The 27352-nt window shown below is 38.9% G+C and overlaps 1 protein-coding gene across 3 annotated transcripts in view; it reads left to right on the top strand.

The window, feature by feature from the left end:
- The first annotated feature begins 329 nt into the window (after window positions 1-329).
- The window catches only part of LOC146004369 (modular serine protease-like), a 122213-nt gene continuing 95190 nt past the window's right edge, over window positions 330-27352 (top strand). For 2 of the 3 annotated variants that reach the window (XM_083143164.1, XM_083143163.1), the window contains exon 1: window positions 360-536. In XM_083143164.1, the coding sequence (XP_082999290.1) occupies window positions 497-536 (40 nt within the window). In that variant the 5' untranslated portion in view covers window positions 360-496. Of the gene's footprint in view, window positions 537-27352 lie in introns of all 3 variants that reach the window. The other variant, XM_083143166.1, reaches the window with a different exon arrangement.

Here is a 27352-nt window from a genome sequence, read left to right as displayed (position 1 = left end):
TTTTGCGGGGGGGGGGGCAAGATTTGTAGATCCGGCACTGATATCTCACATACGTATGATAGGTTGAAAGTTGTACCTGAAAATCAAACCCTTCCTGTGTCACTGGACAAGTTCATTCATTACTCATCATAGCTGCTGCTGTATCCGGCTTCTTTTTAAACGAACAAAGGGCCATTCTATCATCTCACCTGAACCAGCACCGTGCAAAAAAAAAAATATCGACAAAAACGAATCGGGAAAACCACCGTTGTTACCGAAAGTACTTCCAAGCATGAAGAGTCAAATTCTGCCAGTGTGACGTTGTTTATCGTGACGTCATGTCCGACCGGATTCCCCACACTCCACATGGAGCAAGGGTTTTTAGCAGCTCCCGGGCAGAAGAGGTGAGATTTCGCTTCGCACTTTCCTCCTTCTTCCTCGTGCTGTGTCGTTGTCTTCCAATCGCTTCCCTTGGCCTTCGACGCTGCCTCCTCTCCTGCAGCCACCTCAGGTGAGAATGGCTTCGACGGCAAAGCTGTGGCTACTTCACATTACAGGTAAAGTCTTCTTGCATTTATAATGTTTACCTTTTGGATTCTGGGGACTATTTTGCATGTTGTTTGTGTACCGAGTACTATTCCAAGGTCATTGTATGCCTTCTAACGGTTGCCTGTTCCTTCCCGAGGAAGAAAAAGAAAACATCCGCCACGCGTGACACTTCTTACCCACGATGGAAGGGGGACTTCATTTGCATTCATCGACACGAGTCTAGAATGTATTTCGGGGGCGGGGGGCGAACCAAGTGTTTAGGTCATAATATTAATAATATAAATGTTTGAATTAAAATAATTATAATGAATTTATTAAAATAATATGAATTAAAATGTGCAAATTAATTAATATTCAATTTTTATTACATAAATAGGTCAAAATACGGTATAAGAATTGTGATATAACAGAACGCATGCATTCATCATCTAGCTTAATATAGTTAAGGTAGCCAACATTTATATAAGAACAACTGCCTTTGGAAATGTAAAATAGATAAAGATTAAAACATTTATTTAATAACAAAATAGGATGTTAGACCCTATTGACAAAACTAAAGTTCATGATTAACATTTTATGCATATTATTATAAATAATAGTGTGTGTATATATGTTCCATGGTACCGTAATTAAATGTCGTATGTTCCCAATGTAATCCTTGCCTTGATATAAGTTCGGTAGATATAACCCTCCATTAAACAACAAATGGTAAATAACTATTGTATATTTTCATCATTTAATGTTAGTCAGGTGACGGAGGAAGAGTGTGGGAGGGAGACCAGCAGTCGGTAGGTAAGCCAAGGCCCTCATCGGGCTGTAGAGCTATGGGTTATTATTATTAATGTTAGTACTTGAAAAGTCTTTCGGAGGGGTCAACGTCCTTGTTCATCGAGTTTTAAAATAGTTTTAATTTTATTTTACTATTTGCATTCCCTTTTATTTTATTCCCCCTGTAAATATCTTAATTTAGTCATGACAACAAGACCCGTGATGCTGAGGTTTGCCCATTTTCCTTTTTAATTCATTTGCCTCAAAATATAGGTTTAATTAATGTCTTAAATTACTTTCACGTTGTTTCCGGCCCGTAAATAAGATTTTGGAGTGAACATAAGTGAACATTTTAATCTTGCGTGTTGACCAGCGCTTCAAGTGGAAATACGAGGATGCTTGTTCGAACCTTGGTTTAACATTGCGACTATAAGACAGAGAGGGAGCTGCTCTGCAAAAATGTTGCTAGCTGGGAGACATCATCCCCCTCACACGTCGAGCATTGGTCTTGCCTAAAAATGCCTATTAGCTATTTATTGTATTTTGAGTCCACTTTATGCACAGAAAGGCTACTCGGGACCGGACCTACAGTTTATGGTGGGATCCATCGATCGACGACGATGGCGACGACGTTACCACTACGCCATCAGGGAGGCCCTTTTGGTTTTTTTGTGTACTCCCGCACCTTCCTAAGGTGATACCATAGATCAACCCCTATAAGTTGATCTATGGCGACACTGAAGGTGCCTGAGGAGGATTTTCCCCCCTGTTGCTAATCTGTGGTACTTGCGGATGTATTTATATGAAACAACCGAATGTTTCAAGACTAGTTTCTACAAGTTCCCCCTGACTGGAAAATTTTTAAATAGCACATTCCTCCCGATTTCCTTCGATAGTTTTGTTCTCTCCAAGGGTTTATCTAGGATGACCACACGTCCTCTCTTTTATCCGGACATGTCCTCCTTTTTTGGTTGTCTGTCCGGCGTCCGGGTGGATTTTTAGAAATCTGCAAATGTTCTCCTTTTTTTGGAAAGAGTATAGTATCGACCATAGCAAATGCGATGCATAGAGAATGCTTCCATACATAACGATCCTCATTTAAGGCATATCCCTTGGGGCACGTTAAGTATTCGAGCAATGCTCACCTAGCATCTGGAAGCTGAACCACTTTGCCGACTGAATCATTGGTATTATTCTAAATCGTTGTTCCCCCCACCTGATTGATTGATTTGGTTTAGTTAGGGCTAGGTGGGAGAACATCCACAGGTTGAACCTCGCGCTAAAATAAAGAAATTTTGAATTTTACTTCGCTTTTCTGCCACTTTTGGCTAACCGTGAAGATGAGCGATGATATGGTGATTTTGATGAAGTGACACTCACAAAGAACACCCATGCCCGGGCCGGGATTCGAACCCGGAACCCCTGGCGTCTTAGCACGCTGTGCTAACCAGTCCGACACGGAGGCCACTGTCTTTTCGAATCATACGTGCGCGATACAGAAGCGCGTAGTGAGATATTTTGATTATGTAATTATTTAATTTTTTGAAATAACGAAGCGAGAGTGTAAATTCAACAACGATGTCGCAAGAAATATCGATCTTTTAAAGGATGGAAGAAACGCTAATAAGAGGTAAATTGAAAGGTGACCGCCACTTTCCCGTGTTGTTGAAAGAGTGCGCGGTATTAAAATTAAAATTCGTGTTTTTTGTTACATTTGCATTCGCTTATGGGGATATTACATTCTAATATCTAAGAATTGGAACATGAGAAAAATTCTGTGCTTCAAATTATATAGTTATTGTTGTGAAGTGTTAAAGAATATGGGAGGTTGCTTTATTTGCTTAAAGGTAAGAGGAAATTATTGGGAAAGATCATCTGAGAAGTATCTGTGAGCAAAGTCTTGTTAACATTTTTTATATTGATTAAATTATGAGTAATAGCAAATACTGTATGGTGTCATTTTTTGCGTTGTCCTCCTTTTTATGATTTAGTCCTCCTCTTTCATTATCTTCTGCCCTCTTTTTTTAATGTATGTGTCTGGTCACCCTAATTTTATCCAGAATTTTCAGTCTGGAGGAGGTAGTTAGTATTTAGGTGGTGTAAGGGTAAATTTAGAGCCGAAATGACCATAAATTGAAGCTTTGTGAAAATTTTTATGGAAATGTTGAGTCAATTTGGGAGGGGGTAGGGTATTAGGGGTTGTTGTCTCTCACCATGGATGTGCGGTCTAAGGCATCAGGCTTCGGTCGTTGAATTTTGATTGTGTGTCTGGCGTAGACTGACAGACAATCCCGTCAAGATCCTTTATATCAAGACAAGTTAGTATTAAATGTTTTTGGCCACTCAACTTCTTTAGCAGTTTCTGAGAAATTGATAGATATGGAATGGTTGGAATTGTTGACTGGTACAGTTCTTTCATCCCAACGCATTTTGAATTTCTATTTTATAGTTCATAGTTTTGGAGATATCGAAGCCATCAAATGTGTCAGTTGTTGACTTTCAATTGTTTGATCCTAATCAAGATAACGTATATCCTGTTAACACATTCCCGCCCGTAAACGACCACAGTCGTCTTAAAGTACGTACATATGTGCTTGTACACTCATCTCACTTAGTACTCCTGCAGTTTGTTTCTTTATATAGCATATTTGCAGACGATACAATTAAATCTACAAGCACTACAAGTGTATCAATATATGCTGTACAAAACACACCATATTACTAATTTCGTTGCCCATAAACGGCTCGTTTAGCTGCGATGTCATTTTTTTTTTCAGTTTTTGGTGGGGCATTTTCTCCTCCTGTGTTGATTGGCGAAGGAAAAGGGGCGTCCACGTGACTGGGCACCCAAGAGCATGTCCGGGGCGCCAAATTACCCCGAGGGCTCAAGGAGGCTCAACACGTTCCGATCCTTGGAGGACCAGCAGGAACCCTCGAAAAGGTCGGGTTCCTTTGCACCGGGCTGAAAAAGTCGACGAAAAAGTGCCATTTGTAGTCTCCAGGGCGCCATTTTGGAAAACTCGAAAATTTAAGATGGCGGCCACATAAGCAATGGCGAACGCGAAACTCACTAAGATAATATGGAAACGGGATCCCGAAAAGTCTGGACAGGGATCGGTAAAACAATTCCCATCCCTATCCCGACTTCGGGAAATGATTTCCCGTCTTTTCTGGATCCCGAGCAGTCGGGAAATACCGAGAGATCATTTTAAAAAGTCGTTAATTCTCGACGTTTTCTGCATTGTAAGTTTCTCGAACTTATCGGAAATTGTTACTTTTTAGTCCAGAAATTGAAAAACAATCACTTAAAATTAAAATGACGTGTAGAATTAGAGATTTCCATAGCTTCGAACATTTCCCGTCCTGAATGTCGGGATTTTAAAAATTTCCCGTCTCGATCCCGTCCCAACACAGAAAAATTCTGTCCCGCACATCCCTAATGGAAGTTGATATACGACATGTTCTTCCTCTCTATTTGAATTTGAATTTTCATTGCAACTCCACAGTACAATATTTATTTTGGTAAATTACTAACTGCGTTCTTGGTAGGTTGCTATTTACAGTGCAAGGGGAATACAATCCCATCTTTTCTTTTATCTCATTGCATATCACGTGGATTGGAATTGTTAAACTCCAGTTTTAAATAAAAAATATCTGAAAATCTATTACAATAGAGGTAAAATTTTAAAAGTAAGAGGGCCTCCCCGATGGTGCAGTGGTAGGGTCGTCGCCTTGTAATCAAGAGGCCACGGGTTCGATACACTTTATACTGTAGGTCCAGTTCCGATTAGCCTTACTGTGCATAAAGTGGACTTTAAACAGCATATCAATCAATCAATTAAAAGTAAGAATCACTAATACCTCTTGCTTCTATCTGCCGAAAACCGGAAAATGATCAAACTCCATATATATTAGTAATTATTTACATAAGGAATTGGGATGTTTTCATCCAACGCACATCTTCAAAATTATTGCCCTTTCTTATTACATTTCTAATAAAAAGTATTTTCGCTTTCCGAGTATCGAGCCTAAATATCTAAATATCGATATGGGTAATAATCGATAGTCCTAATCTATTCGAGTGCATTGACTTCCTCCACCAGATGGTTCTGTTTGTACTGGGGTATACGTAGTAGTCTGTGGTTAACAAAAGTGCAGGATGAAGTCAATGGAAAAAACGCAAATTGTCCCATCCTGTAGTCCTTGGTAATATTTTTCAGAGGATAGGCACTTCTTTGCTCCTTCACAGACTTTATCAGCAGTTCCTACAAATTCTGGCCCTCCTGCAAAATATTACCGAAGGCCCCTTCTTCGCGACGGAAAGGATTCAAATTCAAATTTTCTTTATTGAAGGGCAAGGTTCAACCTGTGGCTGTTCTCCCACCTAACCCCATTTACAAATTTACCTGGTGTACATAAAGAAAATAATAATAAAAAAAGAAGGAAAGAAATTGTTACAAAGAAAAGAAGAGGCAAATTTTAAAAAATCAAGACTACAAATTAATTAAAAAAACAACACATTCACACACACACACACGTACTAAACATTTCTGAGAAGGAGATTCATGCAAGGATGTTGAGATTGATCTACATGATTATGCTAGTTTTGTGAGGTAAGATAGAACAATATAAATATTGTAAATATTACGATATAGTAGTTGAAGATTTGTCTAGGATTGTCGAGGTTTGTATGCAGTTTAAGATGTATTGTGTAGTGCATAGGAGATTGAACAGAGATATTGCTCATCTAACAGTAGATTCTTTATCTCATTTTTAAATTTGTTAGGATTGGGGAGGGAGGTTATGGAGGGGGGAGTTCATTCCATGTTTTTGCCGCTGAAAGTGTAAAAGACGATTTGAAAATTTCCAGTGTGTGTTTGAAGAGTTCAAATTTGCTGTTCCTCTTGAATATACCTTGCTATAATAGTTACACATTTCCATTTTGCAACACACAACCTCGACTCGGCACGGTATGTGCATTCCCTTGTCTCTGTTCTTTACTCCTTCTATCTGTATTTAGGATATGTTACATTGTCTTTTTGCCTCTTAGTTAATCCATGGCGATGAGGATGAATGATGAATTGATAACATGGATGTGATGGGGCAAAAATAGAGATGTATCCATGCCTTTATCATGGTTCAAACTTAAGACTTCTGGCTTCGAAGCACGTTACAATCTGCCACGTGTGTCTTTTCTCTCCAGTCACCATTAATCTTAAGAGGTAGAAACTACGTTACTCAAGCAAATTGTATAAACAAACACATGCAATGTTTCCATGTCTAAGTTATATGAAAAGTAGAAAAAAGCCAGTAGTTTTACTCGTTCATTTTAACTTTTACAGTGAATATTATACGGAATGTGACATATAGTATGGTATTCTACAAAAATAACGTCAATAAATAATGCGTATGCGCGTCATGAATATATATTTTGTGTGAACTGAGTAATGTTGTGATCTCGCCACTGAAGTTCTGGATTCGAATCCCGGCCTCAGCATGAGGAGGTGGGGTCTTTATCAGCATCGCTTCATCATTTCATGTAATTATCATCCTCATCGTCGTGACTAGCCAAAAATAACAGAAAACCGACGATAAATAACAAAAATACAAATACACAACAGTGTATAAAGTCACAATTTGCACATTTTGTATTATTATTTACTACCTTTTAAATTAAGTTACTTTTCTCTCATTTGCCTAATTGTAAACTTGATGAACATTTCATCCCATTATTTACTACAGCTCTGTATGTGCAAATATTGCGTATTTCATAATGCATTTAATTCCAATGGCATTGTATTGAATTAATTATTGGAAGACACACACACGAACATAGACCCACACAAAACACAGGTATTGTCACACTGTATTGATCCCCTCTACCCCAAAAAAGGAAAATAATACCCATCACCATACGCATGTGCTACATTTGATGATGAGAGATTTCATACACTTTTCAAAGTTACAAGAAAACGTCGACCCGCTGATATCCCGGGAACACTTCCTTGCACAAAAATCACAGTGTCCACAAATATTTAAGACTGAACGGTTACTAAAGTAATAGAAATGTGCATCCGCATTTCCATTAATCGTTCACTATTCGTAAATGTTATGGTCACAGTAGTTTCTTGATTTTTTAGAACATTTTTCTATTTCTCTAGGTTAATCGTGACGGCATGGATAAGTGATGGATGGGTAAAAGACATAAGCAAGACGGATTAATTGATTGATTTGCTTTTTTTTACTTCGCTTTTTGTGCCACTTTTGACTAATTTACAAAGATGGGAATAAGTGATGACATGATCAAATTGATGAATGGACACTCACAAACATCCATGCCAGGCCAGGATTCGAACCCGGGATCCCTGGCGTCGTAGCGCGATGTGCTAACCACTCCGGCACGGAGGTCGGAATGATTTTAACGTGTAGAAGAAATTCGTCCCTTGACATTGAACTAAGAACAGTTCATATAATTTATGATATTTTAAATTTCGAACAAACAATTGGGATTTTTCTCTTAACAATTCCTTCTCTTAACCTTCACATAATTAAGATCGATTGCACTAAGGACAGACAGCGGAGAACATCAATTAGTCTGTGATTTAAGGAATGATCAAGCACACGATGATGATGGAAAATAATTCATGACTATAGTGATGCATTACATCTTGAGGAATATTTTTTCTCGATCAGGAAGTGGAAGTGAAACACGCAGGAACCCAATGACTGACTGATTGATTGATTTATTTTATTTTACTCCGGTTTTCTTCCACTTTAGGATAATCACAAAAGTGAGGATGAAAGGTGATGGAATTTGTGAAAGGAGAATCACAAACATAGATGGATAGGACTAAGCACAAGCCCCACTGGTTGAGTATCCATACGCCAGAGCCTAGTTAGTCTGAATCATGCAGTGAAGGGACAGAATGTCGTAAGCATTCGTAGAATTTGTATATCATTCATTTCTTTTTCTTCGAAAAAAGCGAGCTAAACAGTTGCACATTCTGTGACCTTATTTTATCCTTACTTCTGAGGAACCACTAGCGCCATAAACACGGCTGCAAATAGTTCTTTCTTTAGAAAAATTGCGAGTTAGGAGTTTAACGCCTACTTCCAAGACAACATCCAAAGAATACTGTCACATATGAAGAATATTAAACATTTTTTTATTTTGTCGTATCTTCAACAAGAGTAGGGACGCTATTCAAGTCTGTTTGTTTTTATCCATCTTTCATTTATATCTTGCTAATATGGTTTATTCCCATTACAGCAATTAATCGATGGGAATCATTAAAATACGTTCAATTTGCCCTCTCGCAAGCACACAAACACACAGAGGAAAGATCACAAAATTCTTCCATAAACTACAAAGTTAATGTCTGATTAGACTCCAAGAGATAACTTCCAGGAAACAAGTTTACGTGAATAGAGCCTACCACTCAGGTTCAGGCCTTATCTGCAACGGTATTTCTCCCCTTCACTCTCTTATCAAAATACTGGAGTAATGAAGTGTTACAATTAGCAAGGTAGGCATGTTTCTTGAGACAGTTCCTCCAAAGTGGAAGTTACTAAACATTTACTTTACCCTTCTTTACACACAATACTTGACATCCCAAGTCGTTCACGTAATGTACCGAAGATTTTGTCGCATACAGCAATCACGAGAGCTCCTCCAATTTGGCCGTTAGTTCTTCCTAGATATCCCATTTATCTCCGTAGCTGCGAAAATATTTTCTTTGCATGTATGTTGGTAGAAAGTATTTTTCAATGGACTTACTTTCCTTTTCCTGCAACTGCGTATGGAGGGACCTGTCTGTATCACTACGAATCGAAGCTATTTTCCTAACGTCAAGAACCTGCATGGTTATTTCGAAACAATTTAGCCATGATTCTTTCATAGAATCTCAAACATATAATACACATAATAAACACTTCTGTCATCTCAATTTCTCATTACCGCTTCATAGCCCTCATTAGCAGTGTGTGCACTATGCAGTTTCAAATGACCATCTGCTTTTTTATGTGTACTGTTGAGGTCGGCTAATTCGAAGCTTTCTTCAAAATTCAGATGTGATTTTGCATCATTTATCTCCACAGTTTGCGAATAGTGCTTTATTCAAAAGTTTTACGAAGTGCTCTGATTTCCTACATTCATTAACAAGAAATGAGAGTTGTATTATTCATTACGTGACTTAGGAATTTCCTCCACTCTCTGACAATCAGGGAAAATGGGATGCCATGTGACTAATGTCCAAGTCCTCCCCCTCTCATTGTTCTTTCCTGTATGGACGTCTCATTATATGTATCAATAACAGCATCGATTCTTGGACTCCTATGTCCTTCCCTCAAAGCCATGGGCAAGGCAGATATAACCATCTCACCAAAGTTTGACTCCTCTTTATTTACTCTCTGAATCTGAATGAGAGTCATAACATTAATCGCCGTGGCTGAATTTCCAGATATTTCCTCATGAGGGAAACATTTTTCTGCACGTATGTCTCAAAAGCAGCTTTGTTTGTCTTTTGGAGTTCCCAACGCCCATGATAAAGATCCTAAGAGAAGGTTCATTTGAAGATTCCGATTCTGTGCTGTCAGAATAATTTAACCAAATAGTGCTTAGTCTGATAATTGTCCTGTCATTGCTGTCCACTGCCTTCATTTTGGATATATTGGATACGGTTTATTGTTCATTTGCACTGGGCCATGACACTCCTTAATAGGTGGATTAGTCACAAGACTCTCAATTTTAAAGTACGCTGCGCTAAACAATTGGGGGATGAAGAGAGGAACGGGTCATTCCACGTCAAATCAACCAGGCCATGTCACCCACCATCTCCGATTTTGATGAAATTCGGTATATTTATAGAATTTTTGATGCTAATTACAAAAATGAAAACTTTTTTGAGATTGGTCAAGGGGTTCAGAAATTACTCGTTTTTAAAAATCTCCCTGTACGCCACATGCGGCTCCACTTTGAATGACACGCAATAGGTTATAAATTATAGTATCTTCTCTCAGGTTTGACGTAGAAACTTCGTTTGATTTCGTTTGCTCAGAATAGTGTAAGCTTTCATTTAAATAAGGTTTCTGATCAGTGTATCAATAATCATGTATTTTATGTATAGTTTCATGTATTTTTTTAGAAAAATAAATGACTAACTTCAAGAGCAAATTTCGTGCAATGCCCCCCCTTCAATTTCACCCAAATTTTATATACAGGTAGCTGAGAGTGGGTACTAATGCTTGATGGAAAAATTGGGATGGAAGGTTCAGAGACCGGGTGATAAAAAAAATCATTTGCATTAAGAGTTAATCTTATTAAAAGTACTTATGTATTTAGCACAAAGTCTGAAGTACAATATGTTTTGAGGTATAATATTCAAAAATTCTGTTCACTGTGTGTGAAGGTAAGCATAGGCGTAACCTGGTGGAGGCAAAGGGAATCATTTTCCCTATCCAAAATTTATAGATTAATTAAAACCTACAAATAATAATTGCAGTGGAACCCCGATTTCAAGTTCCTCGATTTTACATTTCCCTGCACTTTACATTCAATATTGGTGGTCCCAACATAGCAAATTTTCCTTGATTTTACATTTTCTCGCATTCTAAGTTTTTTCAGCTTGGTCCCCTGGTAAAAGGTAAAATCGATCCACTCTATCTAAGTTAGTTTCAACTGTCTTCAATTTTTTTTAAAAAATGATAATCATAGTCATTAGCATTCCCAAGCTTAGCAAATTTTATTCGAGAACATTCTTCTTTTTGTGCATTTTATCTCAATATGGATTTTTTGTTTATACTCTTCATGGAGATACGTAATATGAAGTTAGAATTAATAATACACATTTGTGCTAATTGAAGTTTTTCCAAATGGAGCTTTTCTTGCCACATACCTGTGATGGGGTGGTTGGAACACTTAGAAGACGTGTATAGACATCAACAGTATCAAGTAACATGTTCAGCAATGAAGTACCAATTCCATAGAAATAGTATTAGAGGCATACATTTCTTATTAATCACGTAAGGTGAAATGATAACAACCTGCAGTACAATGTGTCAGCGATTGCAAAGTACTATACAACAGCACCAGGAAGATTAAGTATGCACTGTTTTGAACTTAGGCTACAGGTTATTTACAGTGTTCGGTAAGTTACTTTTTACAAGTAACCGAGTTTCAATTACTCATTGAAAAAGTAACTCTGTTACAGTAACTGGTACTTTGAAAGTAACTGAGTTACTTTACAGTTACTGTGAAAGAAACTTACAGTTAATGATCATTGATTTGTGTAAAAATTACAAATTGTGTTTCTAGTACATAATCCGTATGTCTTCATAAACCTACATTACTACTGCAAATAAATGATGAAACACAGAATCAACTTTGCTTGAACGATTTCAATTAAGAAATCATTTGAATGCTGACCACGGTATTTTGAATATGGTGTCATTGATTCCACTTGCACCTATTTCTTTCTTCTCCATTCCAAGTTCAACAAAATCCAAAGATCCACTCCTTCAACGATGACTGTTTCCTAGCTCGACAGTCCACCTAAAACACTGAAGTTTTCACATACAAGTAGATATGAATTGAAGTAAAGCGTGGATGAAGTTAGCATGCAACAAAGCATAGCTTCCTTGACAGGACAGCAATTCCAAGAAAATCCTTTTACGTAGCATCCAGAGAAGGTACAGATATATGTGTATTTTTTTTTTACAGTTGGGAACAGAAAATATGAACGGCACAATTTTTAGTGCATGAAATTTTGGCAATGCATAGAATACAATCCAGTAAGAATTTTTCGGTTCTATCTTCATGGGCGTAACTTGGGAACTATCTTTGGTTGAGAGAATCAAAGTTTTCAGTCCCATAAAAATATTGTCAAAGATTATTTGCTAAATACAATTGAAAAATCACAATAATTACTCTTTTTTGTTTGTTCCTCAAGTGCAGGTTTTAATTAATCTATAAATTTAGGATAGGGAAAATGATTCCCTTTGCCTCCACCAGGTTACGCCTATGCTTACCTTCACACACAGTGAACAGAAATTGCGAATATTATACCTCAAAACATATTGTACTTCAGACTTTGTGCTAATACATAAGCATTTTTAATAAGATTAACTTTTAATGCAAATGATTTTTTTATCACCCGGTCTCTGAACCGCCCATCCCAATTTCTCCATCAAGCATTAGTACCCACTCTCAGCTACCTGTATATAAAATTTGGGTGAAATTGAAGGGGGGGCATTGCACGAAATTTGCTCTTGAAGTTAGTCATTTATTTTTCTAAAAAAATACATGAAACTATACATAAAATACATGATTATTGATACACTGATCAGAAACCTTATTTAAATGAAAGCTTACACTATTCTGAGCAAACGAAATCAAACGAAGTTTCTACGTCAAACCTGAGAGAAGATACTATAATTTATAGCCTAATGCGTGTCATTCAAAGTGGAGCCGCATGTGGCGTACACAGAGATTTTTAAAAACGAGTAATTTCTGAACCCCTTGACCAATTTAAAAAAAGTTGTCATTTTTGTAATCAGCAGGAAAAGTTCTATAAGTATACCGAATTTCATCAAAATCGGAGATGGTGGGTGACATTTTCACAAAATTCTGGATGATTTGACATGGAATGACCCGAACAGAAATAACTAGACGAGAACCATATGCAACTGAAATAACATTCAGAGAGCGAATACAGTAGACTATGGGTTAGTACAGGTAACAGAAAGACCCTACAGTCGCTTGACGCAATGTTCACATGGTGTGTAGAGCAATGTATCTACCAGTACAACAGCTAAAAGACTGACATGATCACAAAAGTAACCCGCCCCCTAGTATGGTGTGTGATCTCCTTGAACGGCCAACACTGCTGCACATCTCTGTGGCATGGGCCAGATGAAGTGATCAATCAGAACTTGGAGATCCTTACCACTCTTCACTTAGGGCAATCTTCAGCTCTCTGTAAGAGTTGACGGCTTACCTGCAATGTGTGTGCCAAGCGCATCCCAGGATTTAAGTCCAGTGAAAACGCTGGCCACTACATACTCTCGATTCTCTGGCATATTGTGTACTAGCAGAACGCTGTGAGGATGAACATTATCGTTCCTGAAAAAGAAATGATCACCGATTGGATCTGCACACGGCATGACAAGAGGTCTGATGATGTCGTCCCTATATCTAAGGGCCGTCGTACTGCCGTTTTGGGCGATCTGGTGGCTCATACGTCACACAATTCTGATTCCAGTCCACATCATCTGTAAACCATATCCATTTTGGAATGTTATCTCCACAACAGCAGGGTTATTGCTTGTTCCACGTTCCCTCTAGATTAGGGCATGCCTATTGTCAGGCTGGAGACTGAACTGCGACTCGTTGGAGAATAGCGCTCAACTCCATTTAGTGTGGTCCCAATTGCGATGCTCCTCAACCACGTTTCTACAGACTGAAAGCGTTACGGTGTTGTGTGGTTAATGGAACAGATACGATGAGCCTATTTGCGTGCAGACCATCTTCACGAATGCAATTGGAGACACTTGGAAATTACACCTGTATCCTGCTGCTATGAGAAAGGCATGTTGCTCTGTTGTATTCTGTCGTCTGTTCAGATAGTGGTCATCTTGCTGATGTTGTTCACAGACGGCCTTGACCTTGCTTTCGTAGCACATTTCCCATCATTTGAAACTGAGACGACATGCAGGAAATGGCACTTTGAGACACTCCAAGGTTTACAGCTAGACCCTGTCCCAGCTAACTGTGGAGCAGGGCCGCGCATAGCGGCAGAGGAGAAGGAGGGAAATCGAGTGGTGAAAGCGCAGCGTTGCCAACCCTATGGTTTTTACTGTACATGCACGGAGATTTCATGGCATGTACGGACGTACGGTTCAGCCCTTAGACCGTACGCTAAATGTACGGCTTATCAACATTTACACTTACTGCTTTATCCCTAATATTACCATAAGAAATTCTTAAAACAAGCGTACGGACCTGGACACAAGCATATGGTCCGTTTGCCATGTGCGTACGGTATTGTCGCTTACAAAGGTTTACAAAGCTTCCAGAGCGAAGAAGGGAAATCGGGTAACTCCAGTCGGCCATTACGCAATCCCGTTTCTCTCTCCAATGAATCGCGTCACTACTTGTTCAGAGATTTGTTCTCGTTCGCCTGGTCTACAGTTAGCTGGTACAGGGTATACCTCTCGCTGTGTCTGTCCAGCTTCCATCCTTCCTATGGCTCTCTACGACATCGATTCTGATAAATCGTGCTACCGAGGCATCGCACCCCTTGCCCACGTTCCTCCATGAACTCTTGCACTGTCTTCGGACTGCTGCCGCCATTTTCACAGCTGCGTACTTCAGTTGTCAACTCAGGTATATCGGCATTAATGATGGACAAGTAGCCAATGAAATCCTGTAATGATGTTAAATCTGGTCCAACTTCTCAATTAAATTATTAAAATATTGATATTTTTTGGAAAATTATTATTAACATAAATATTATCATCAATGTCATTAATTTATATCAGAATTACTGTAATTGTTATTTCTAATAGTAAAAGTGACAATATTAAAAATTATCAAAAAATTTCCATTTACATCAAGGTATTTGAGGATTGGAGTGATAACACACAGAAGGCAAAGAGTTATGACATGCTATCACATATGTTGCATCTCCAGGCATCCTAACCTTACCAAAAAATCATATTAGAACCCATCCCCCCGAGTGGTACCCATACTTTGCCTGGCTCAAGGCTTATTACGAATGTACACTACATATGAGAAACCTCCAACTGATTTTCACGCGCGTGCATGCAAAACAAGAACGTAGGTGTCACTCGTGACACAGCCTTGTTATTCACATGATAGGTAGAATTGTATTGTACTTTTCATACAGATGTTTTGTAAAATCATGTGCAGATGAAACTCTTTGATAAATCACTTTTCAGAGCTGTTTAAAGAGAGAACAATTCAGCTGGACCGTGTCATAATATTTCTGTAATTGCTCTGGTTTTGCTATCGGTTCGTAATGCTTTGGGTTGGATATGTAGTAGTGTTTAGGCAAGCTATTGAGGCTTAAGAGCCCCCAAAGTAAATAGTAATTTCTTTCTATCTACGGGATTTTCGATCCTTGGACTTCTATGTAGTAAGACCCGTCTCACCTTTTAACTAATGTGTACGTACAGTAGAATATCTACTCCTAGTTCCACACCACGGATCTAGGGAAAGAAACATTTGCGGTTAGAAAGAGCATTCAACAGAAGCTATTAATCGAAAAGTACTGTATCTTGTGGACATAAAATGAACAACAAGTTTACGTTAAAAGATGGCTAATAATGCTGATAAAGTCGCGAGTGCCGAAAGTGTCGTCTAGACTAGAGGACATGGATGTGAATGACTTTTATGACATTTTATTCGTTGAGTTCGGCCACGAGCCCTAAAATATCAGCATATACATAGAGTGAGAATTCTTAGGTGGGGAATGTTTGGTAGAGCCTATGGGCTAGCTGAGGTTTAAACTCTTATGGTTTAACGTAGTGACAATGAGACAAATGGGCAGGCAAGTATCTAAAAATATATTTGGGGGCGGGCGCGAATCGAGTGCCTCAATAATAATAATAATAATAATATGTTAATTAAAATAATAATGATAATACGTAAATTAACCCTTAAAGGAGCAAGATATGTTCCAATTGCCAAAAAATATGACACTTTACAATCAGACTACTTGAAAGTTAAATATTACAGAAACTTACATAAAAGTTTTAAATTCCTGTTACAACGTTGCCAATTTTGTTGTATCCTCAGAGATACAAAGTTACTTTGTGGAAAATTTTGACAACATAACGCAATGTATCATTTAGGATACAAGAACAGAATATATATTTGTTTTTATTTATTCACGAAATGAAAATTTGGAAATTATTTTATTATTATATGCTATTGTAATAAAAAGATATTTCCACGGTAGATATTTCCACAGTACGGCGTCTGACTACCATGCTAGACGCCCGGGTTCGAACCCCAGGGAGGAAGAACCGGGATTTTTTCCCACCTTTTCAAATGGCTCCGGTGCCCACTCAGTATGTTTGTCTTTGGGGCAGTTTCTACATATACCCCTAGTGCCCTATTTTGTCCTTTGAGGCAGTTCTTATATCTATCCTTCGTGCCCCATCCCCCATGATCTAGATATCATCCTATCGGATATGAGCCAGTGACCAAGTGGTCTCACAACAAAGGTGGTAGTGGTTCATACTCTAGTTGGCTGTGATGGGACATTTTCAAGGGCTGGGCGGACACTTTTCTTCCTTCGTTCAATTTACGTCGAAGTATCTTTAGCGAATCATGGCAACCGATTTCCAAAAGTGAAACATGGGGACAACTAATATAGGATCACAGTGATTTGCACATGATTTTCACCTTCACTTGAAGAACTTCCCAATTTAGAAATTCAATGTCCGGTGGAATGATACTCATATTTTTTCTTGGCATCTAGTCTTATAAAACATGCAAAGTTGAATTTTCTAAAAAATATATAATGACTAATTCGAACTTGAAAAGTATTTTTGTACGCCTGTGTGGTAATATAAAATCTGCAATTTCTGTAAGCATGTCCATTGAGGGGTCAACTCACTACCTTGCCATCAAAGGTTCTGGATTCGAATCCCAGTCAGACACCCCGTAGCTACGCCTATGCCGCACTATGATCTCTTAATGCTAAGCCTCGTTTACCAAGAGAAAGTAAACTGCCCTCCAATTTCATCAATCCCCGTTACCAAGCACTGCCATGAAAACTTAAGTGGAAAACAACCTACTGTTGTCTCTGTTCGGTGAGGTTGGTCAGTTGTAGAATAGTCAGTCCTTTAATCCACAAGGCTACATATTTTTCAACAGGGAAATCCTTGATGACTGAACCATTAATGGGCAAGAATGCTTTTTCAATTATGTTTGTTACATAATTAAGAAATGGTATACGAAATGGTTTGTTTCATGAATTTTAATTTTCTTTGAGGGGAATAAAAACATCCCTGGCAGGGATAAAAATATAATACCGGGATAAAGTTATTTGTTGGGGGAGGGTCCGCACCCCCTGTTAATTCGCACACTGCTCCTATTTATACTCATTAGTCATAAGCCATTCTGTGATTGGCAGAATCGACACCTGTTAGAGAATAAACTTGATGTTTGGGAAAGATGACAAAGTGTTTTAGGTTTCTGTTCCATGGTGCTTCACAAAGTTTACTAACTACTGTACAGTAGAACTTCGTTTATCCGCACACTCAAAAAAGCAAGATTCAATGAGTGTATTCTCGTGTCTTTTGTTTTCCTGTACATGTATACGTATGTAGTACTGTGTACTGTATGTTTAAAATAAACCTACACTTGTGCTTTTCTTTGTTAAATAAACGTTTGATTTTCCGCAAAAATCGTTATCCGCATAACCTAGTCCCAAATAATGCGGATAAACGACGTTCTACTGTAGCTATCTGTAATCTCTGTGACAACCCCAGTTTCCAGTGGAACGTGCTCTAAACGTGTTTGAAACGTTTGAAAAGTCTTGCTCATAATAGAATGCTCTGCGATAGGCTGTTTCATTTGGCTGTCCTTGCTATTGAGAAGAAGGAATGTCTACTCCTGAAGGTCCCGCAGGTGGTTGATGCCTTCTCCCAATAGGAGAATTGCACTTCGCTGACTTTAGTTTCTTATAATACTTAAGAAAAGCATTATTTTCTTCCAATGTCATATTTATTTTGCAAAAATATAAAATCTTTGCAACTTTTGATTTTCGTCAGTTACATAATTATTTTAGGTATAATTTCAATATTTAAATCACTGGCTTCTTCTCAAGAAAAACGATAAATTATGGAATTAAAAAAAGGGGAACCTATGTTAGACCATCTTTCACTTGTCTCTCAATACTGAAAATGCCCAATAGAAACAACGCAACGTGGGGCAATTCTCACGAATATTAAGATCTAATGTTTTTATTAAAATTATTCGTAATGATAAACTTATAATCAAGAATTAAATTTAAGCAGTAAACTGCCAACCAGTACAAAGAAGAACAAACGCATAAAACACTATATATAAATAAATATTATATCTTATTTGTGTTTTCATGCGTTACAGCCTTGTAAGCCTGCATTAATACACTTTGTAAGCTGCATTAGCTTGAAGATAGATCATTAATGCATGTGTATACATTGTGTAAGTGCCCCTACAATATCCCGCGCCTCCCGTTATTTTTTCCTGGCGCCGTCACTGCACGTAGGCCCGTGGCGTGTTCCATTAACCGCAAATCGCCGTACAGCCTGTAGAAACTGGACTGAGGAACATCACAATTAAGCTACGCCCACTGATACACTGGGAAACACGGAAATATCCGGCAACAGAACTTCTGTTGTCTGCTTCTATTGAAATCAAATGGTGTAACGCTCTCTGCAGGGAAACGCGCGGAACCGAAGCACGGAATTTCCGACTAGAAGTCTGCAGGTTATCTTAAGGGATATGGCCCACTGAGACGCCGGAATCGAAACTGTTCCGTTCTGTTGCCGGCGTCTCAGTGGGGATCGAGCTGAGAGTCGGGTGCTGCTCTCCGATGAATCGCGGTTGTCTCTAGTCTGATAATCATCTGGAGGGAACGTGGAATTCTTTATGCATGGGCGTCGGTAAGATTTTTTCCAGGGATGGGCAAGAAAGGTATTTTTTCCAGGGTGGGCAAACAAGGCACATCCCCCCATAATAGTGTTGTCACCTAAAAAAAACAAAAAACATTGCTTCAATTTGAAGTTGTCATGTTCATGCAATAATTAACATATATTATTGTGGCTGAAATGAAAGTATATGTGCGAAATATACAGTTTTTGGTTGCCTTTCATTTTGCAGGGGGACCGTGACCCCTCCCCTTCCTGACGTCAATGTGCTTATGTGCAAGAAACATCCCAATAAGGTGGTGGTGGACCGATGGTGTGAGCTGGAATGAGTATTGGTGGACGTACAACGTTCCACTCGATCAGAAATGGCAGGTTGATGGCCTTTAGATATTGGGACGAGACCCTCAGACCTCTTTCCATGCAGTTCAAAGATGCAATTGGTGATTTGCTCCTTTCATGGACTATAATACCTGTCCTCACAGACAGGCACGTATCCAGAAATTATTTTTTGGGGGGGGGGCTAAATATATATTTTTTTTACAGGGGTATAGATAGAACCTTGCAAGGTTTAAGGTCGATGCGGGCGATTCAGTTTCAAAACGGGGGGGGGGCAAGAAAAGTTTACTTTCTCTTGGTAGACAAAGGTTAGCATTAAAAAGCCATAGTGTGGGGCCAAAAATCTAAATTTGCCACTGTTTAAGCTGCTGTTTTTTTCTTCTTTCTTTCAGAACGTGATATCGGTACATTTTTTATCACTCGACTCCTCTGTTGCAATGTACGAACGTTGTGTTTGTGCCGAAACGATCCCAGTATGTGTATGTGTGTCCGTTTCACGAAGCTGTTATGCAATGGACAATCTATTCGAATGTGTTCTCCTAGGTTTGGATATGATCCTTTATGGTGTTGTCGCCTGCCTTCGAAACGTAACCTTAACAAAAATCCTAATTTTCCATCCTTATGACTTAGATCTTCAAGATTTAGGAAGAATTCAGACCGAAGGCACACACACGTCGTTTGCAATGAGTGACCCAATCAACAGAAACTTTTCACACCGTAGCGGCACGACAGGCTGCACAAGCCTGTGTTCGATTTTTGAAATCCTCAAGCGACACGTATAGCTTGTAGCTTCGGTGTGAAACCTGGTGAGTCAATCTCATTGTCACCTTCAAACGGCAGCTCGTGTTGACCACAGAAGAAAAATATCTTGTCAACCGGTGGAAATGTCCCTTAGTTTTATTCTATCCCCTTTCTCTGTGCTTGTTAATTAAACAGGCAACATCTTACGGTTGGGCATACACAAGAGATGTGCTATGCAGAAATTTTAGCGGAAGATGCAGGCTCCACCAGGCATACCGTGTCATAGCTCTACAAAAAGATCAAGCGAAGCCAAGGGTGACTCTGTAGCTCACTTGGTAGAACAAAGAATGGCACGGTATATGCCAGAGACCATGGTTTTCGAGTCATGGTCGAGCTTGCTAAAATTTCCACATATGCAACATCTTCTTGCTTTCTCTTCTCGACATGCATTCCTGGCTGCCCCTTTGTGGTATTTAGTGTTTGAGTGTTTTACCAAAGACTTAAAAGTCCTCTTTTAACCCACGAAACTCTCGGACTGCATACACGAAACTTGGTCAGGTCACTAATAAATCGTCACTCAAAACTTAGATTTTCAGTCGATCTGTGCACCATATTTCTTTTTTTTTTAAAGAAATTATGCTCCAATGCCCATTACTGCTGAAATATTTACTTTAGCGACCTTCGATCTCTTCGGCTCATGACCCGAAACTAGCACTACACGGGCGGCAGTGTCTTCAGCTTTGGACCCGAACTTGTACTAGTGGTAGATTTCAGCACTTTCCAGGAAATGTATCACTAGTCCTCTCCCCTCCCTCCCCCCCCCGAATATCTACATCTTATAAAATTATCAATGGACACTGTCACGCTTACTCCTGAAGTCTTATTGAATTATTCTGTTGTACAGACCAAGTGTGAAATTGAATTCGCGAATTTATATTCATATTATATTCTGGAATGTTCCGCACATAAAATATTTTGTTAATACTGCCAGTAGTTCGACTCCACCTCATATTCAAGCCCGACCCTGTGGCCGAGTGGTTAGCACATCGCGCTGCGACGCCAAGGGTCCCGGGTTCGAATCCCGGTCGGGCTTGGTTGTTTGTGAATGTCCATTCATTATTTCATCACTCATCCCCATCTTCGCAAATTAGCCAAGAGGCACAAAACGCGAAGTAAAATAAACTAAATCAATCAATCAATCCACCTCATATTCAAGAACGTTCAGAGAATTAGTAATGCAACGAATCGCCCGACTTATGGCGCTACCTTCAACAGTGCTTCGTTGTGCAACTTCCAAATGCTGACAAATCTTTAAATAATGCTCAAGTTCCTTGCGACAACACCGAAAGAGCAAGAAAAGTTTACATACATATCTAGAAAATTCTCCGCCTTTCCTCGATAATTATATCTCTCCTTAAATTCTGGCCGCGGTGGCTCAGTCGGTAACGCGTCTGACTACCATGCTAAAGGTCCCGGGTTCGATCCCCGGCCGGTTCAAATCTGGGAACTTTTCTAACGATGGAAGCGGCCCCGGCGCCCACCCAGCGTCGAATAACATGGCTACCTGGGGGAAACCCTGGGGGGGTAAATGCGGTCAGGGGCGTGATGCTGATCACATCACTCCCACTCACGACCGGATCAAGAAAGTGTGGGGCGTTACCCCCACACCCCCTATACGCCTTCATGGCGTGGTGCTAAGCACAGGGGAACACTTTACCTTTTTACCTTAAATTCTAATCACAATATTTTATTTCACACACACAAGCCAAAAAAAAACTCATTTCATCTAGTGTAACTCGAAACATTTCGGAGGGGGCTCGAGCCCCCTGAGCCCCCCCTCTGGATACGTGCCTGATCACAGAGCTCTGTTGATGGACAACAAAATACAGGACGAGGGAATCGAGCGTATGTAGTGGTCAGCGTGTTCATCGGACTTAACCCTTAAATAGGCGCGCGGGGGTAAATTTGACCCCCAGGTAGGTATTTCTTAACGTCCAGACACTTGTTGGTTGCCCCCAGTGCTAGCTTATCTAGTATCTTCCAAAAGCAGTCTGATTCAACTGTCAAGGTCATTTCCTTCATTGTGTGTGTAATTGCTGCAAGGTGAAGCTGTTCCAAAGTTGATGGGGGTCAAATGTACCCCCACGCGCCTAGTTACGTATGGGATTTTTTGTTTTTCATTTTTTTAGAACTTTCGCTTACTGTCCTTCGTGAGTGAAATATTTTAACAATTTTTACTTGGTCTGTGTTGTGTGACCGTGTTTTAAAGTGAATGTTTAATTTTTCTAAGAAATCGTTCAAAAGCTAGTAGGCTAGTATGAAAGACAGCAGGGGCATGTAAGTGGCTGTTAAGAACATTTCGAACCTAGTTCATCTGAAGTACGTCAAGATGAATAATTGACTCCAAATCAGATCATGATGTAGAATATCATGCTACTGAGTGAGAACATTATACTAATTCTAAGACAAATCATGATGATGAGAATGATATCCCGGATGAAGATGAAACTTATTTCCTGGGAAAGGACAAAATACCCCGATGGATAAAAGCTCCCTGCTCATGTTCGAATGTTCACAAAAGAAGTGTGAACATTGTTTTACGCCTTTTTGGATCACTTGCAACTTCAAAAAAATGCCAAATCTGCTCTCGAGGATTTTCACTTTTCATAGATGACACTACTCTGAGAATCATTGTGGAAAATACCAATACGTACATAGAAATTTTACGGGGATATTCTTTAAGGGAAAGAAATGCCAAATTTGTCGAAGATGAAGTTTTAAAAACAAGACAAGTTTATTTGACATAATATATGATCAAAAAAATAATACAATGGTCCCGTTTAGTTAGTTGTGTAAAACAGATTTTGAAAATTGATATGTATTGGAACTTCAATTTTTTCAAGGGAAAATGTATACTAAAATATATAGTTGTATTTATTTTTAAAAAATGGATATTGCTAAATTTACACAAATATTTAAGTATTATTATCATTTGATTTAACTATTGCAAGAAAGGGCTTTGAAATGTTGAAAATGCAATGTCTGTCCATATTATTTTTCTTAAATTAATTGCACCTCTTTTCTATATTCAAAAACTACTTTAAGTTCTTGAAAATAATCAATTTAATCGTATAAAAGTATTTTTTCGTGCATATGTATCTTACTTGATTACAAATAATATTTTATATTTGGGGGTCAAATTTACCCCCATACGCCTAGTTAAGGTGGTGAAAGAGGTGCGCCTGGTTAAGAGTTAAATCTACGTAATTGAGCATGTCTGGGATGTACTTGGCAGACGCATCGCAGAGCTGGAGTTTGCCCCAAGTGATGAATGGCGACGAATTCCCCAAGCTCTCGAGTCCAAGCCACAAGAGTGTGCTTTAGTGTTGGCCGTTCAAGGAGACCAAAGGCCACACTATTGTGGCCAAGTTCATTTCTGGTCTGTTCCATTGGTACACACGTTGCTTCAAAGTGACGCATATCATGTGAACATTGCGTCAAGTAAATCTACTATCGGATTAAGGACGCCAATTTAAGATTAACCAGTAGACCTACGTAAAAACGAGTTACATAAAAATGTAGCTTATTCAATTCTGTGTTAAGCTATGGTTAACCAATTTGTTTTCGACTATCCCTTCGATATTTTTATCGTGGTGAGAACAAAAAAGAGCCGGTTTTTTGTTTTCCAAACGACCGCTCGCTTTGAAACTCTATAAATAAAAGACTTGTGGTCCAATTATGATGAAATTTAAATGCAATGCAGGCAGAAAGGTTTTAAATACAATTCTTAATACAGGTACAAATTTTCAGTAGCCACTGCCACCAGCTTCGTCGGAATTCGTTGTGTTTCATTTCGTTTCTGCTGTTTCTTCCTAAATCGCGCTAGGTGTGCTGTTGTCGCCTGTATGTCTGCCTATGTGTCGTCTGCTGTTCACCGGTGCTAATTGCTGCAATAAGTGAAGCCAAGCATGGTGTGCCTGTCATCGTTTGCATGATGGCGTGTGTTTCTTTGATTTTTGTGTCTATGAGAGTGTGTGCATTGTATTTGACATGTATTTTTTCGATTTTATGGTTGTGGAATTTGGGGCTCACACTGATGGATCTGCCGATGTAATGAGCCTTGCACTCGCATTCAGCATCATAGACACCTGGGTTGTTAAGGGGGAAGAGGAAGTATCGTTTATGTTTGTTTAGTTGGTGAGCCAATACTAAGAAAAAGTTGTCACAAAATTCACAAAAACGTTTCTTTTTGGTCCATTTAAAAAATCTCAAAATTAAGAATTGTATTTAAAACCTTTCTGCCTGCATTTCATTTAAATTTCATCATGATCGGACCACAAGTATTTCATTTCAAGAGTTTCAAGGAGAGCGGTCGTTTGGAAAACATAAAAGAAATGAGACTGTTTTTGTTCTCACAACGATAAAAATTCGAGGGCATACTAACAAAATGTGGTTACCATAACTTAACGCACAATTAAATAAGCTAAATTTTGATGTAACTCCTTTTTATTAAGGTCTACTTATTAATTTTTAATTGGAGTCCAAACTCGAGTATCTATCCATAATTTTAAATCTGATAGTAGGATCTTTCTCTTACCTGTAGGCTACTAATATAATCTGCATAATCTGCTGTTTCTGCTCTCCGAATATTTTTTCAGTTGCATGAACATGATTTTAGTCTCATATTTTCTGTTTTTCCTCTTGATCCCGCAATTGTTTTTCGCAGTGTAGAGTCCAGCGCAGATATTTCTGCCGTGCGATGCGCGAAACAACTAAAGAAGCAGTGTTGCTAATGGAGCAGATAGAAAAATCGCTGCAGTGCGCCGATGCACAGCTGTTACGTACAACAATAAAATTAGAGAATTCAGGTCTATCTAACGTTGAGTTTTAAACGTCATGCATTATACCAGGACTAGGATTAATATGTACTAACAAGTGGCTTTGTATGTAGCTACATACATATGGACTAAAAATTCGCAAAATATGAACTAACACATACGTAAAATTACCAAAAATGCTGCAAAGAAGACTTCTTCATACGATTCCTTATTTGAGTGATTTCAAACAAAATAAAAAAATATATATATTATTTTTCATTGCATTAATGCACCGGTGGCGTTCTAACTTTTCACTCCCAAAACCCGTATACACTGGTATGGAACTGCAACGGCAGATAATAACATGCCAACGTGTTAAACCGCTACAATTGCACCATAACACTCCTCCTCAAGCAGTATTATTATTTCCTCTCTGAGATCGGCGACAGTCGGTTGCCTTTGTTGTACATTTACAAAGGATGCCGGCTTCCACAACAATAACAAGTACATATACTGCCACTAGACGATAAGCTGCGCGGCTTTTTCTTTTGTTATGAACCAGGGCCGGCGCTAGTCATTTTGCCTCCCTGGGAGGTGGCGGCAGATGCCGCTCTATTTCGACCCCCCCCCCCCGGTCATTAAGCAGCAACGGAAAATTGAAAATCAATATATTCCTAACTAAAACATCAAAATATAAAATAAATAATGAGACTTCTTATGCTATTTCAATACTCCACCTAAATCCCATCTTTCGCAGCAAAAGTCGCAAACTCTCTTGACTTCCCGCAAAATTTATGTCCGCCTGTAATTTGACATACAATTTTTTCAATGTCGGCACTTCATTTTCACGCAGAGCGTAGTCGTATATGCGCCTACGGATAACGTTTTTATCGAAAGCGTCCACTGACGATTTGGTCGCTGGTCTTTGTCGTTCTTTCCCGGGAGTGTGGAATGATGTGGAGGGGCCTTCTGACATCTCAAGAGATTGTCTTTCGTTCATGATAGCCCTGATTGTTATTTCAGGAACTCCAGTCGCAGCCGCTGCTCTCTTGCCAAAATGCTTTATTGGGATGTTAACACCATGACTGGCTTCCTCCTTCATGAACTCGTGCACGTTGCTTAGAATTTCCCGAGCTAGGCTATGCAAGGTTTTTGATTTCAACTTCGACAGAACTGGAGGCATTATGGAATTTAACGTTCATTAGCAAACACACACTTTTACATACACACACGCAATACACGCACACAACGTCAAACCGGTCAAATACTTAGTATAAAATAAAAATATGGTGCTTCCAATTCAGCAAAACTCACCGCCACTTTACCTGTCTTTCCCCTTCCGTGACAGAAATAGTGCTTCATTATTACAGTTGGCAACACTAGTTACTAGCTAGCCAATGAACATGCACTGCATAAAAGAAGCAACCACTACGCCGTGCTATATTGCCACATTACCGTCCCTGCCGAACGGTGGGAACCGCGAGCTGGAGCGCTATTCAATTGTTTTCAATGATGTTTGCGCGAGCGTGTCCAGGAATGGAATGACAATATGGCAACAATAGCGAAGGTTTTCGAGCAGGGTAGAACACGTGATGCTAAGTGAGAGGGAGACGAAACGAAAATGCGTTTCTACGCAACGGCAAATTTATGTATGATGCACTCATAGTTAACACAAGGTACTGTGTTTGCTAAAGACGACCCTTCGTAGAAGGCTGTAATGACTACTCGGAATTGGATGTCAAAGTTTTGGTTTCTCCATGAGAAAATGAGTCTCTTCAGATTCATTGAGAAACATAGGAACCGGTGTTGAATACAAAATTTATCCTGGAAACAATCTTCCAACTCAATGTAGATGCCAGTTACAACAGAAAATCTATGTACATCACTTACTTGCATTGGATATATGATATTCCAAGTAGCCTCGGTGGTCTAGTCGGTAGGGTGTCTGACTGCTACGCAGGAGACCCGGATTCGATTCTGTGACGGTCCTGTGAATCCGCACAATATGATTATATGTTTATTGAAATTATTAATTTCATATTATAAAAATCAATTTATATTAACGTTTAAAAATATGTATAATTATTACTTTGTACAACGTTAATTATGTTTTATGTTATTTATTGCACTATACGCTGTATAAACGAGATATTTGGAATTCTAATGTTGCTATAGCAACAAGAATCAATAGTCATTATGTGGTAATGTGTGTGACTAAAAATGGAAATATAGGTAATAGTGAACTGCATATTGCTCAGTTATTTCACTAATAGAATAGACCCATAGAAGTTGTATCTTCACCTTCGCGTTTTAGTTTCAAATATATATGAACGAAATGTAATCGTGCAAATGATTGACTTGTCAATGTCACAGTATAATTGGTGGTCCAGTATTGTGGAAGGTTATCAGCACGATCTTGAGTGATGTGTTTTGCGTAAGTGTTAACTTACACCATTGTTCTCGTGAATCTAGTTTGTACATAAATTTATATTATGTACGCA

This window comes from Lepisma saccharinum, chromosome 21 (assembly GCF_977018435.1).
Source record: "Lepisma saccharinum chromosome 21, izLepSacc3.1, whole genome shotgun sequence".
NCBI classification, from domain to species: domain Eukaryota; kingdom Metazoa; phylum Arthropoda; class Insecta; order Zygentoma; family Lepismatidae; genus Lepisma; species Lepisma saccharinum.
This window is presented reverse-complemented; position numbering and strand designations above follow the sequence as displayed.